General features: G+C 42.6%; 1 protein-coding gene across 3 annotated transcripts in view; it reads right to left on the bottom strand.

Moving 5' to 3' along the window:
• Window positions 1–14701, bottom strand: part of NINJ1 (ninjurin 1) — a 52360-nt gene extending 37659 nt beyond the window's left edge. For all 3 annotated transcript variants that reach the window (XR_014788523.1, XM_084839979.1, XM_084839977.1), the window contains exons 1-2: window positions 13588–14701; window positions 639–12533 (exon numbers count right to left, since the gene is read on the bottom strand). Coding sequence is in view for 2 of the 3 variants with exons in the window: in XM_084839979.1 (XP_084696105.1) it covers window positions 639–719 (81 nt within the window). In the remaining variant the exon portion in view is untranslated. The remainder of the gene's footprint in view (window positions 1–638; window positions 12534–13587) is intronic.
• Between the last annotated feature and the right edge of the window lie 715 nt (window positions 14702–15416).

The raw sequence follows: 15416 nt of genomic DNA, 5'->3' as shown, positions 1-15416 counted from the left end.
TAACAATACTCTTCAATCTTGCCCTCCTCAATCCCTTTATTTTATTCGCCACATCGTGCCTGAGCACTGCGATGGCGTTGGGCAGAAGTGCAGGCTATAGGGGTCCCGAGGGAATTATGGCCAGCCTCAGCCTAGCGAGCGAGACCCACCCTTTCTCAGCCTTTATTGTTTACACCCAGCCTTGCTGGCCTGGACGGATTCCAAAGCAAGCGGGAGCGCAGAGCAGCCTAGATTTGCAGGAAATCTCCGCCCAGAGGAAGAAGAAACCAGGCTGGCGCCAAGGGAGCTCGCTGCTTTCCCTGCGCGCTTTCGCCAGGAAAACCAGCCCCCACCCCGCGACCAATCAGCGGCCCTGTGCCGCTGCCCGGTGAAACAGGCCCTCCGGCTCCCACGGAAAGGCATGCCCAGCAGCGGCCGGGCGGCACTGAATCCGTAGCCTCGAGGCTTCTTCTGCGCCTGCTTGCCCGCCTGCCCAACAGCAGCTCCGGCCGCAGCAGCCGACGCAGGACTGGCGGCGGAGGCCCCAGACGACGTCCCTGCCGGCAGAAAAGCGCTCGGAGGCAGGCAGCCACTGCGCGCGCGCTTCTTGCGTCCTCCTCCTCCTGGGTCCCCTCAGGCGAGGCGAGGGTGTTTCTTACCTCGTCGGGAGGCGTCGTGTCGCCGTTGCCGCTTCCCGCCGTCAGCCCGTTCATCTCGTGGGTCTCTGTGGACGAGCCCATGTTGCTGCGGCAGCTGCTGCGGCCCCGTCGTTTCCTGCCTGCCGGCCGGGAGGGACAGGAGGAAGATCAGCGGGGCGGAGGGGAGGGGAAGTGACCCGCCAGCTGAGGAGGTCGCCGGCTTGTGGGCGAAGCCCGGAGCCAGCCGCGCTTTTAAGAACGGCGCTTTCGGGAGTGCGAGCGGAGGAGGAGGGGAGGTCCTCTTCCCGGCGCGCAGCAGGAACTCAGCGGCCCAGACTTGGCAGGGGAAGCCCAGTCCCGCCTTGGACCGGCGGCGGCGGCGGCGGCGGCTGCTACTGCTGCAGATGTTTAGTGGGCCGCGGAACTTCCTTTTGGTCAGCGGCGGAGGCGCGTTTCTGTTCGCAGACGGCAGGCTGCTGCTGGAGAAACTTGGCCCTTTTCGCGTGCCCGCCCGCCTTTGCCCGGGCCTGCCTCGAGTTGGCGCGTTACCTTTTTTTCCAGGAAAGTGGGAATCGGCCCGCGCCAAGAGCTGGCGTTGCTTGCCAGCTAAGGAGGGCAAAGCCGTTCCGCGAACACTGCGGAGGCGGGATTACATCTAACGCGCACAGGAGAGCGGGCGAAGGCAACGGCTAGGCCTATAAATATCCTGCTGGATCTTACCCCCTGTTCGCTTTAGCAATGTAGCAGTCCCGACGTCAAGATTAAATGTACCGCGCCAGTAAAACAAGAACGCTATTTTCTAGGACCAACCAGAGGCCAGGATGCACCCTGCGAGCTTTCGACTTGGGCAGAAACCTTCTTTCTGTGTTCAAGAAAGAATGTGTGTGTGGGAAGGGGGCAGATGTTTCTTCACGGTGGGAATGTATTGCCCCTTGCTTACTCTCATCTGAATAGTTCGTTTTAGGGCCATCCCACACCTTTACACACAGTTGTGCGTTTCTTGCTCCCATCTTGTTTGTTTGTTTGTTTGTTTGAGAAGCTCTCTCAGAGAAGAAGAAACAGCAAGGGGATGAGGTGCCTAACCCTTCCTGCTATTTGTCCACTCAGTATCTGCTCCGTCGCCTGTTTAGTCTCTTCTCTGGGGGAAAAGATAGGAGTACACATATCTTTGTCCCTGCAGAGAGAAAAGCAGCTAGAGTAGGATGAGTTTGATTGGATGGACACATGGCAGGAAGAGAAAGGGTTAAACAGCTCCTCCTCACCCACATTTGTGGCAGCCTCCTTTAGCTCCCTTTTAATAAAAAACAAAAACTGGAGGATGCTTTTGCCGATCTACAATAGGATTCCTCCCAAGTTGTCCTGGAAGTGAAAGCAGTTTATTTCAATAGGACTTACTTAACATTAAGGATACGAAGGAAACCATGATTTGGACCAGGGAGACCTGGTTTGAAACTCCACACAAGTATGAGTTTTATGAGGTCATCTTGAACCAGTCACTGTCAGCCTAAACTAAAGCACAGAGTAAAATGGGATCGTCTCCATAGATGCCACCCTGAGTTACTTGGAGAAATGGCAGAGTACAAAGGTGATAATAAAACATGATAGCAAAATAGATATACATTTAACCTGTTAGAATCTTGGCATGTGCTAGGATCTCAGGTTACCCAGTGACATGCTTGTAAATATAGTTTCAACCTCCCAACTACTGCTAAAGCTGTACTTGTATCTCTCAGGTGCTTTCATCAGACACATTCTTCAAAGGAAGAAATAAGAGCTGGCCTGGAAATTCCCCTTTGGGAATTTCCAGCTGCCTGGATTCATTGGTTTGGTCTAGAGACTTTGTATCAGGCAGAAATAAGCCATAAGAAATGAATAGCAACTCAACAAATGAAATAATATCCTTTAACACAGGGATGACTGGCTGATGGCCTGCATCCAGCACCTATTGCCTCACTTTTTTATACTACCACACTGTGTTTGCAGTGTTCCACTTCTCACCTGGTAGGTGTTCCTCCAATGACAGGCCATCCTTCATTGCCCTATCAGGTGAGAAGAGGCATCTTGCATTCTTCTTTTTCGCTGGCCAGTGCTGCCCCCCAAGCAATTTTTGCCCAGAAGCAGCTCTGGCCAGGCCAAAAGGAACCTGAGAAATCCTGCTTCTTCTCTGACTGGTGGTCATTGTTCCCAACTGGAAACTGAGATCACTGCAGATGCCACTGCAGAGCTTTGGCAGCAAAGGAAGAAGGAGTGTGCTAAATCATTCGGGGGGGAGATTTTGCCCACCCAAGCTTCAGAGGCAGGACAACCATGTCACTTCCAGGGCTTCTGGCACCTGAGCAGCTTGGCTGGATAGGACGGGCTGAAGAAGTTGGACATCCTGACCTAATCTATTAACTAAACTAACAAAATAAATACCAAGGAAATTAAATGCCCAAAACTCAGTACAGAATTAAAGCCTAAGTTACCAATAAAGCAACTGCAGTGTTTGAAAGGCACTGCTTGATACTGTATTTTACTGTATTTTGCATTTTTCTCATTCCTCCCATTTGAACATAGTTGCAGACATCAACTAATTTCAAACAGAATGATGCTGTAATTTCTCAGTATTCAAGGCAGATTTCATATCACAAGGCAAGCTACATTTTTCTTGGTTCCCTTAAAAATGGGTCTGGGGTTAAGTTGTAATTGTGTACTTGAATGATGTACTGCACAAACACACCAACTTTTGTTGTAATGGCTCAATGCAGATGTTGCATTAAAATATATGTTACATTCCCCCCCCCCCACCACATACACACACTTTGAAAATAGCCTCAGGGGCTTCTGGAAGTGGAAGATGGCGGTATCAAAGGGAAAAACAAAAGGTCTGGGAATGCCACCTACCCCCCACATGGCTCTCCCGGCAAAGGTTTCTAGAAATGCCAGAGGTGAGGAGGAGTTGCTTGCTTTGATAAAAACTATGTTTTTTCAGCTATCAGTGCAGTCAAAGAAGCTTGAAACAATCCAGGACTCAATCACTGCCCTCCAAGGGGCTGTAGATTTAATTAATATCTCTCTTCAAAAAATGAAAATGAAGGTTAATGCACTCGAAGACTGAGTTCTTGCTCAGAAAACTGCTATGCAAGCATCTCACAATACAGGGTGTTTCAAAATGATGGACCCAGTTTCAAAGCAGTATATTTCACGATGGCAACATGTTACAATTACACCAAAAGTTACAAATGGTTTAATGAGTTATCAAGTTTTACTAACCATTTTATAAATGCTCTATGTGCCCTCCACCTGCTGTATGGACAATATCGAGACGATAGTTGAATTCGTCCCAAACGCCTCTCAAAGTGCCTTCTTCCACTGAAGTCACCGCTTCCGTGATTCTGTTTTTGAGGTCATCCAGATTAGTCACTAATGGTGGCATAAAAACATGTTCTTTGACGTATCCCCACAAGAAAAAGTCACAGGGTGTAATGTCTGGAGATCTTGGGGGCCAAGAGAGTAGCGCCAAATCTCTGGGTCCCGTGCAGTCTATCCAATGTTGAGGCAGTGTGCCTTGTGTTGCAGGGTTGCCATCTTGTGAATGACTGAAGCTAGGGGCTGTTTGTGCACTGAGAGAGGCATCTAGCGGTAATCATTTGAAACTCTATGCCCCACCCTTTCAAGTGGTAAGAGTTTCATTCATAGGCGGTTCGTGGTTGTAGAGGTATAGCGATTTCAAATCAGTCCATCTTTTTGAAACACCCTGAACTTTGTCTGCTTGAATTTCCCAATTGGAGGTTTTTACATGCAGAGTGAACCTTCGTATTCTTGGTATTAAAGACTTGGCTTCTGATGTATGTTTGGCTGAATTTATGGATAAACTTTTGCATGAGTTATTGGTTTTGCCATCTGATTTTCTACTGGATATTGAGCATGCATATCGTGTTCCTGACTCAATACGTGGCACTAAAGGCCAATACGTGGCACTTCTGGGACACGTTCAGTTTTCATGAGTTTCTACAAAAAATTATCTTCTGTGTCTGGCAAGAGAACAAGGTGAGCTGCGGTGGGGACCAGAAAATGACAAGATTATGCTCTTTCCTGATTATACTAAAGGAATTTCTGACAGAAGAAGGCAATTCACCAAAGCTTGAAGTTTGGCAAAGCAAAATAACCTGCAATATCATATTAAAAATCCTGCTATATTTTGCATTCTTTTTGAAGACCTGGTGAAAAAGTTTTTAAACCCTGATGTGGCCGAATCATTTTTCATTGGTGTTAACGTTAAAACAAGGGAGCCAACTTTTTCAGCCTCCTGAGTTAGAATTTAGTCATTTTTACTGTTCCTCTGAAGTCTTGTTTGGGCTTTAGCTGATAGGATGTCTGGGAAGTTTGCCAGATTAAATGTTTGCATATTTTTGTTTTCTTTCTCCTTTGTGCATTATATTGTATGTGTGTATGTGGGTGTACACATATAAATACATTTTTAGATATATTACTTAAAATAAATAAATAGTTTTTTATTTTTTATCCTTTTCTTAAATATCTTCTTCTTCTTCTCCTTTAAAAAATTATCATTAATATTAGTATTACTATCATTATTATGGGAGTATGATTATTATTATTTCTTGTTGGTTAAACTTTTAATGTTTACTAATATGTGTCAATGGAATGGTAATATATGGTTAGTGGAAATGGATGGTTTGCTCCCATTTATTTGCTATAAGACTGAGGTTATAACATTGAAGGATAGGGCTCACTACTTATGGAGCAGCGGATTAAAGATTTAATAATACCTGCCATGTTTGGAAGAGTGCTGTATAGGTATAATTTGCAATTGGACTTATATTTGGATATTTGGTTTGCTTTCATTGAAGCTTAGATATAATCTTTTGTTTTTCTCTCTTTCTTTTGCTTTCTCCTTATTTTTTCTTCTTCCCCAGAATACCGTAATGTTGGAAACTGGAGATTTTGACTATGTTGTTGGTACTGTTTATCTCACTTATAAAAAATAAAATAAATATAGATTCAAAAAAAGAAAAGAAAATAGCCTCAGGGGCTGAGCTCGTATTCAGATTTGAAATATAAAATTGTGCTGTCAACACGTGTATCACATTTCATTCTGATATGCATCAAAGTTACTACATTATAAATAAACTAACCTACAGTGAAATAGGTTGAGTTAAACCAAAAGTCTCACCTCACTCAGCCAAGTTTTTTTTTTAAAAAACAAGAAAACTGAAAATTGAAGGATTTCTGGGGTTCACCACGAGATGCTAATATTAAATACGGCTCACCATGTGAGATGGAAAACAGAATAGAGAGCTATGCAGCTGTGCACCTTAATGTCTGGACACCTCCATTAAGACTTCAGACCGAAGAATATCTACTTGGGAGTGAGCTCTGTCGAACTCAGTGAGACAATAAAAATGTTCACTCAGAATTATATCCCTCCATGTTCAATAGGGTGTACTCCCTAGTGTATTTACAGTTGTGGTCTTAGGCCTAGTTTCAGCATGATGTGATGCCACCATGCCAAAAGCACTTCTCAGTGCTGTGTTCTAGGCAGCGTACACCCAGTTTACTGTTGGGCAGATTCTCAGGATTAGGCTACAAATCTGTCCTTAGGGTTTCAGGAAGAACATTCAAATCTCTATAACAGGATTTATTTTATGTGTTTCACTGACAGACTGCTTTATTATAGTCATATGAGAACAAAGTGTGAAGATTCACCTGCAGTTTTAGTCTGATGGCTTACCAAAAAGGTCCCAGGAACCAGTATTCAAATGAAGCCATAGGGCTGATTTTCATTGTTTGTACTCAGGCAAGCATAGCTTAGTACAAAATCCATGTGTGGCCCGTCAGGTATGGAGGTATGAAAGGTTACTTGATGAGGTGCACATGGATTTTGGATGATTGCTTGCTTTGTGGGAATGGAGAGTATGGCCATTACAAAATGATGACAACTGTGAGTAATCTTGGAACATATGTTTTAATTTCCTTAAGTGAGCTCAGCATTTCCAGTAAGCTATATAAGGGATGGTAACCAAACGCTATGACCAAAATATGCTATTTTAGAACTAACCAGTGGAGGCTGGTGGCTCTGCTTTTGGTGGGGCTGAAAAAATCCATTCTGGGTTTCAGTCAGAACCAGCCAGAATTCCAAAGGAGCTTTCCAAGTTGCTGAAGCCTAGCCCAAAATAGTTTCAGCACCTTGCATAGGTCTTTTAGAGCTCTGGCTGGTTTTGACTGAAACCCAGAGTGGATTTACAGCCCCACCAAAATCATAGCCACCAGCCTCCACTGCACCCTAATGCCATTTTTGTTGCATTTGATTTTATGTTGCACCCTAATACCATTTTTGGTATCAAGAACTTCCTTGTTTTATCAGATGCCTGATGTGGTCTGCAGAGGTGGTGGGTATAAATGTACATAGTTTGAGATTCAGAGAAGGAAAAGCAAGGTAAGAAGAGGACAGTTAGACAGCAGAAATGCCACAAACACATCCTGATGGCAAGGAAACAGTGCATAATGTACAAATAATGTATATCAATACACCTTGTTAATTGTGGTTCTGCCCACACTGGACTTCAGTTTATGTGTAACAGCTCCATTTTGCCCATGTACATCATGCTTCTGGTGAAGTAGGTCATGTTATAATAAACAATCATGGTATAATAAACTAAGACTGGAATGATATACTTGCTTGAAGTAAGTCCCATTGAACTCATTTACATCTGAATAGACATATAGAGGATTGCCCTGTAATTAGCTGGTAATGTATCAAGCTGCCATAGGACTCTTTGGACAGCTTCCCCATCCACATGGGAGTTTTTGAAGCCCGCAGTTCTGTGTGTTTACAAAGCTGCTCTCAAAGGGTGGTCAGCCTCTGAACAGGCATTTGACACAACATAAGGAGTTACAGTTAGAAGAGGAAATTGTGGGACACCTCAGTTGTGGAAACATAGAAGCATTTGGGTGCATACAGGTGAACCTTTTTTTTTTCTTTTCTTTTTTGCTGCAATAGAGTGATGGTTGCCTCATGCATAATACCTTTCCTGCACAGAAAACGCTTCATTTAGGAAAGCACACAAAATGTGGCCATGTGCAGATCATCATGTCTGATGATTGCATGTTGGGCTTCTCTGCAGCGCGTGCCATGCTGTGGGACAATGGGCAAGTCGCACAAAGTAATTGGGTGTATACAGACAATTAAAATGATGTTTGTGGGGTGATCACACATGATGCTGCGCTTATCTTTCACATATTTCTCCACACAAAAATGTCTACTATACATTTTTTTTAAAAAAAATGTAGTGTAAATCAGTCCTGATTCAGTTATTCCTCTGGAATTCACCCCATTGTCCTGTACACAAACTGCTTTGGTGAGGAGGAAATTCCAATTAAGCAAACAAGTAATTAAGAAAGGAATTGTTATTAGTGGGAAGTGAATGAGAATAGTTTCTGCGCCGCAGTAACGAAGTTCTTTAATCATCCTTTTTGAAAAGTCAGTTTCCATATTTCTTTTTATCTAGTAATTTATGTAATTTTTAAAATCACCCTTGTCTGTGGCTAGAGAAAGTATCCAAAGAGACGCCCAAAATAAAAGACATGGTCGAATGTTGGCCATTGTAACACCACGTTATGCAAGCTGTCTATTCCGAGCAAGTGCACAAGTTTAAACAAACTTTAGGTGATGCAGTATTCGCTTTCACTAGGTAAAGTAGATGTCATTCATGCAAGCACAGCAGAAACAAAGCGAAAGATAAACAAAGGAGGGCAAGGGGGCACCAATTCACATGGGAACAGAGGTTACAAATCCAACACTTGCAGTCAGTAATAATGGCAGTTTCTTCAAGGCTTTTCCCTGAAATGTATTGCACCTGCTCAGTTCTGTTATATATCCTGGGGCTGTAGCAGTATGAATACAAATTGCTTTAGTGGATTTCCTGTCATGCCTCTGTGTGCTTTGCTTGATTTAGTACTTTATAGGTACTTTTTTTTTTTGTAATTCTTCAAGAAGAATGCATTGTGACACTTCCTAGTAAGGCCAATTAGTGTTCGTCAACAAACTTTCCCTTCCATTCTCTCTTTTCTTGACAATTTGGCTTCCTGCTGTTGCTTAAGGCAAACTTCTGTAAAGCTACATCTTTGTTACTTCTATTCTTTTGCAGTGGAATCAGTAAATGGAACAGACAGATGATAGATAGATAGATAGATAGATAGATAGATAGATAGATAGAGGCTTGGGCAGAAGTACCAGTAGAGAACTTGAGAGAGGCTGCAGGCAGTTGTTCCTGGAAGTACTAAGAAGTGGTAGCAGGAGTATTTTGTCCACCCTGTCTTTGGTGTAATAGCTAAAGGTGAAACTGGAGCATCCCTGGTAAGAGAAACAAGCTATCCCTAATCTCACCATAGGAGACAAAATCTAGTTTCCCGTGGCTGATATATAGCAAGCATGTGTCAGTTGCTCATATGTGTGTCTCTTGTTACTTTGTATAATGTGTGAAACAGCTCTGAGTGAATTAAATACAATTACAGTGTTAATATAACATTAGTCTCCGGTACTTCCAGACAAGGTGCTTCCAGATTTTGTTCAATCACCATGCCTCTCATTCACAGAATTTTACAGTGTGTGTGTGTGTCCAGACAACACTGCCTTCAATTTGTAACCCTCCCATGATTTCCCACTTTCTACTTCCATCTTTTTTTCTTTCTTTCTTTTTAATCTCCTGTTAAGGAGAAAAAGACAGAATAGTTGCACAATGCAGCTATTGATTACGGCTTTTGATTAGAAGCCCTCCATCTGGAAGCACCCTCAAAACTTGGTAGAGTAACAGTAATAAATAGGAGATCATAATATCAGCAGGGTTCAGACATTTAGCAGGCCAGTAAGGATCTACATGAGGTGGATGAGAGGCATCCACCCAGTGCCATTTTACAGATTTGGGTCTTTGCTGAGTGTTTTCAATCTATAGTTCCAGTATTTAGGAAGCCATTGGCTGCCAATTAACTACTGATAGCTGATCAATACACTTCACACAAAGTGTACACCAAAAGTTGTTTTTTAATTTTGGTTTTGTATTAACAAGAATTGGTAAAGGAAATTTTTTGACCCATTTTTATTTTTATTAGAAATAAACTTGTAGCATGATATCAAAATATAACTTGTAAAAATATAACATAAAAACATTTTGTTGTTGTTAAACAGAGCTTTGCTAAAGATTCTTAGATCATAATAGGAAACAGAATTTCTTAAAATTTCTGGTTCTTAGACTTTTAGTCTTTATACCTTAAAAAGGAGATATTGCATTCTAAGTCCAAGTTCCCCATTCAATAGTGAATAAGCTAGTCAGCCGACATGTACACAGGCCTGGTGAGCTTCTAATAAGAAGCTCGTGCATTATAAAATCAGAACATATTTATACTTCTTTTGTGTAGTGATTACCTCATAACTAATATTATCTACTGCCCCATAAATTAGGGCTCACAGTCTTAATTATTTCATTGTTATTAAATATTATTTAAAAATAGAACATACATAAAAGGCTTACACATACACCTTTCTGGCTACATAAGATCAATTTTGAATTATACCTTTGAGAAAATAACACCTTACTCTAAATTTGTCAATTAAAATATACAATTAGTCTATAAATGTTTCTAGACATTTGTATATCGAGCTGTTTGATGCAAAAAACCCCAACACAATATTTTTTGCTCATTAACTGATAAGCAAGAACTGTAAGTACACTTTTGACCTGGAATAATACAGTCTCACAGCTGTTCATTACTGAAATAACTTTTTGGCCCAAGTGACAGGGCTTTAACATTTTCTCTTTGGATACCATCCAGGTCAACTTGACCATTATTTTTTATGCCAGTTACGCAGAATTCATTGTGAACTTGCTTGTGTCTTCTCTACTGGTACCAGTTACCTTATTATTTATTTAATTGTCTGGATTCCTAATTACCTTTTATGCAACATGTTTAATTGGCTGAGGCTTGCAGCTCCAAGATAAGACACTTTTGCTTGTGTGTGTGTGTGTGTGTGTGAACAGTCACTTTCTTCAGTAATTGTTTTGAGCACATTGAGGACTATGCCACAAACCTTTTGTGGCAGATCTATGACAGCCAAATATCATTTCATTGGGCCCAGAACAAACTTGTAGCACGCCTCCTTTCTCTCCACAAAAGGCTCTGGGGTTGGATCCAGGGTCTGCCTTCTGTGAGAAGGAGGGCTCTCCAAGAGGAGCCCTTCTCCCGAACGCACACACACCATGGCTCACCTCATTCAGTAGGGTCTTTTGACTCTCTGTGTAACATTTTCAGGGAACTGGAGGGGCTGCCCTGGTAAGGAGAGACAGGGAAGCCCACTTCTGCCAGCACAGCTTAAATCTGGATCCAACCCAATTCTGAAAAATTGGAGGATTTATTGGTGGTTTTAGTTTCTTTAGGTTGCTTTGTTTAAGCTCTTTACATTTCTGGCTGGCTAATTTGTATTGATAGCCACTGCCATTATTAGCAATATGGGGTGTGTGTGTGTGTGCATGCACATATGCATACACAAGTGCACACACACAGAGAACTGTAAGCCTGGGGGTGATGTCTTGCCATCAGGGCTAAGATAGCCCAAGAAGGCTATGTGATGGTAAGAACTCATGGAATGGTGTCTGTGTATGAATAGAACAATAGACTGGCATTTGAGATGGACACAGAACATTTCTACACCAGGCTAAAATCCCACAACTTTACCAAGGGTTTTTTCTTCCATTTTCTTTGCAGGATTATGATGGGATCCTTTAGACAGCAAATGTGATGTGGAATTGAAAAGTTCCTTTCTTGGCGATGCTCTATATGTTCAATGAAACAGTGCCATCTAATGGCTGAATTATAGCACAATGGCGGCATTACACACTGCCGATAATTGTGCCATTAAGGTTTATTACAGCTTATCTCCAATCTTTTTGAAAGGGGGGAAAGTGCAGGAGACGACCTGGAGGTTGATGGCATTGTGTAAAGGACCTGCAAACCTCCGTGAGTGGCCAATCACCAGTGTGCAATAAATCGCTCTTGTAGAGAAGCCCAGAAATGAAGAGAAAGGCACAGAGAACTGGATTTTTTAACTCAGTAAGCCTGGGCTCAGCAATTCAGTGGCCATAGGCCCCACACACCAGGGCCTGCCAAGGACTCCTGCCCCTCCTCATTACAATTTAAAAATAAATGTTGGAATTAAAAAAATAATTACCTTAGGCATCTGGAAAGCAGCAGAAGTCTACCTTCCAGCCACCCCTCCCTTCTTTCCCTGATACAGAATGCTGCTGGGCCCTACATAGATCCAGAGCATTCTTCAGAGGAAAAGGAACAGGTGGGGCCAGCTAGAGGCTCTGCTTCTTCTCAAACTAAAAAAGAAAGAAAGTGTATGTGTGTGTGTGTGGGTGGGTGGGGGAGCTTGGCAGCCTGGGGAGTCAGCAGGGAGCAAGGGAGAAACTTGAGGGCTGTTTGTTTCCTGTACACACAATCTCCCTGCTGTTGTCCCTGCTGCCCTCCCCCACTCTCTCTCACACAGACAGCTTTTGATTGCTCCAGCAAAAGAAAATGAAAAAGAAATAAAATGCTGTTTCTCATACCCTTCAAAAGCCCCTCTGGAGGAGCTCAGACAAATATAGGAAAAAGAGAACCAACTCACCCGTTTGTAATTTGTTACCTAAATAAGCATAACCATCCAGTCTTCTAAATAAGAGGGCCACACTCCTGGTTTAAATACTTATTTAGATAATATCTTTATGATCTGAAATGGTACTGAAAACACGCTCGAGGGGGTTGATATATCTATCAGTCCTAAGCATAATAGTATTACATTTGATCTTATATATAACAGACAAAGTTTACCTTTTATTTCTCTTGCATTTTGATGGATATTTTCAGGGTTGGGTGGAATCCCTGCATGACAATTTAATATGATACATATTAATACATGCTTATTCAACAGAACTTTTGTGCATTCATATTCACATAGTTGCATTTGCCCATCAGGAATTGCAATTAGGTCAACTTTTTGTCAATATTTAGAAAGTCTGGGGAGTGGAGGATTTTCCATTACAAGTATGCTTAAAGAAATATGTGGTGAATTACCATATGCAGCCCAACCCATAGTATTTTCACTGGGGCACTGCAAATAAGATTTGTATACAGAGCAATGAAAAGGCGATATTTTTATTTTAAGAATGTCACTCCTGATTTACGCAAGCCTGAATCTGATTCTAGAATGGAGCAGCTAATCCATTAAGGGCGCAATCCTTAATGGCTGGCTAGGGAATGCTAGGAGTTGTAGTACTTTTTTTTGTCTAAACATGCATAGGATTCTGCCCCAATTGTCATTTATATGCCATTGAAGAAGACTGAAAGGTTGAAACGCATCTGTTAATTGGCATTGGTGATTGAATTCATTACTCCCTGTCTTGAAATAAGGATATTATTTTGTAACTAATGTGTTGCTGTTTTTTTTTTTTTAAAAAAGATTTGTTTTGTTGCACTAAATTGTTCCTGACATTGTTCTTGACTTTTTTATTGTTTTGTACTTATGTTTGTTCAGGGATCATTTCCCTTGGTTGTCTCAGCTAAATGTAAAGGTGATCAAATTGTGTTGTAAACATATAAAAAGAGCTGCAACACAAGCCATCAAACTGTGTCGAGTGTCATACATAATTGCTGGAGACAACGGGCAGTGCCTGAATAGCACAAAATGGATTTGTTCCCTTTTCATTTTTCAGACCCGCTGGTCCCATGAAAAGAGGAAGAATGAAGAAGGGATTAATGCCCCCTACATTCCAACAATACCCACATATTTTATTACATAACAAGTCATTTGTGTTAAAAGAACAAATGAATAGGATTCCACCCCCCCTCCTCTTAGGATCGGAAGGTGAAACAGACCCAGGGAAGTCTTGATCCCCCCCCCAATAATACTCCCAGCAAAATTAGTCCTTCAGCTTGCCTTGGATCAATGCCATCTATGTAGTAATCCACGCAGAAAGCAAATGAGCAGCGCTGCACGTTTTATAAACCAGATTCAGCCCATCAGTATGAACTGTTGTGCACTGAGCAATGCGTGTGGCAAAGCTGATGAAGGAAGGAATTTCATCTTGGCAACATTTTCTTTTTGATTTATTTAAGAGGACGCTATAATGCAATCTGTTCTCAGACAAACAGAGAGAGAGAGGGAAAGAGAGAGGGAGGGAGGGAGAGAGGGAGAGAGATGGAAGGAGAAGGACGCAGCCCTTGGCAGAGAAAAGTTAGCCTTGTGTGAACTTGTATTCTTGCAAACATTTGTGCTTGCTTCACCAGTCTGTGTCCCCTGGGCTTGCTGTCCTTTAATCAGTAGCACGTTTCTGTAACTGTCACCATGTTGATAGTGCCTCTATAAAAATAGCCATCCATCCACAGCAGCCTTTTGACTGCTCTACATTTTTAGTGATGAAGAAGTGCCTACAAAAGCAGGCACTCGACAGGGCTAAAGATGGCTCTCCTGCCACATCACACAGGGAGGCACAGTTTCAGAGAGAAAGGATCAGCTGGATTTTAGCCACTCTTTGAAAGGAGAGGGAGAGGGCATGCTCATCCAAGCCTTCATTAATTTCAAAGAAAAGGTCTTTTTCAAAATCCTGCCAACAGCCACTTCATGTCAACAAAATGTGAGGGAGGAGAGAAAAATGTGCGGTCAGGGAGCAGTGGTGCTCGAAGGCAAACCAGGCATTTTTGCAGCTCTGGTAAATGTCTTCTATTGGAGGTGCTATTTATTTACAAGCTGGCATTACAATGGAAAGGTTGTGTGTGGCAAGAAGCCTGATATATCTGTGGGAACCTCTAGAGGTGTTATGACATTCTGCACACAGAAAAACAATGCAGCTTCCCTGTGGGATCCCAGCCAGGGGCAGCTGGGTGACAAGAAGGTTTCCAGCCCATTGCAGCACTTTTCTTAAGTGCAGAATTTTACTTTTCATCATAGCAATGTATGGCAGTCCGGCATACATTTACTTACATGTGAGAAAGGGGTACACTTAGGGACTCTGGCAGTAGAAGCTGGTGGCTTTGATTCTGGTGGGGCTGTGAATCCATTCTGGGTTTCAGTCAGAACAAGCCAGAACTCTAAAGGAGCTTTCTAAGGTACTGAACCTATTTGGGAATGGGGCTCAGGTACCTTGGATAGCTCCTTTAGATTCTGGCTGGTTCTGACTGACGCTCAGAATAGATTCACAGCCCCACCGAAATCGGAGCCACCAGCCTCCACCGGACTCTGGTGAGGTGGGGGAAAACCTGCCCCTGGTGACTTACTGGCTGGAATATGGGGCAGGTTTTGCCCCTCCCCAAATGGGGTCCGAAATTGCAGTTTGCTTATTTATTTATTGCATTTCCAATCCACCCAATAATTGATGTTTGGGGGCAGATTACAAACAGTTAAAAAACTAAAATCCCATAGAATCGTAAAAAATATAAAATATAATACAAATGTTTAAGATAAGAAAATACAATATAATGCAAAACTGCAAACAGCACAGGAATCAATAAAACAGCCATAATGACCTAGAAGCAGGTTCTATTTACTAGAACTATTGACAGTCATATCTGCATAGTCCCATTCCAGTTTCTGTTTCCTCATTACCCTGGAACAGGAGTGTTGAACCTCCTGCAATCCGAGGGCCAAATTCCATTCCACTGAAGCTCTCGGGGGCTGCGTTCCAGTGGTGGGAGGGGCTAAAAGTAAAAGGGGCGTGGCCACCCCCCCCCCCAAATGCCAGCGTATTTTATGCTAAAGCTCCTACTGCC

The sequence above is a fragment of the Heloderma suspectum genome, chromosome 2 (genome assembly GCF_057233095.1).
Source record: "Heloderma suspectum isolate Gila_16-S chromosome 2, 16-S_ref, whole genome shotgun sequence".
Lineage (NCBI taxonomy): Eukaryota > Metazoa > Chordata > Lepidosauria > Squamata > Helodermatidae > Heloderma > Heloderma suspectum.
The sequence above is the reverse complement of the archived record's forward strand: the minus strand, read 5'-3'. Positions and strand labels throughout refer to the sequence as shown.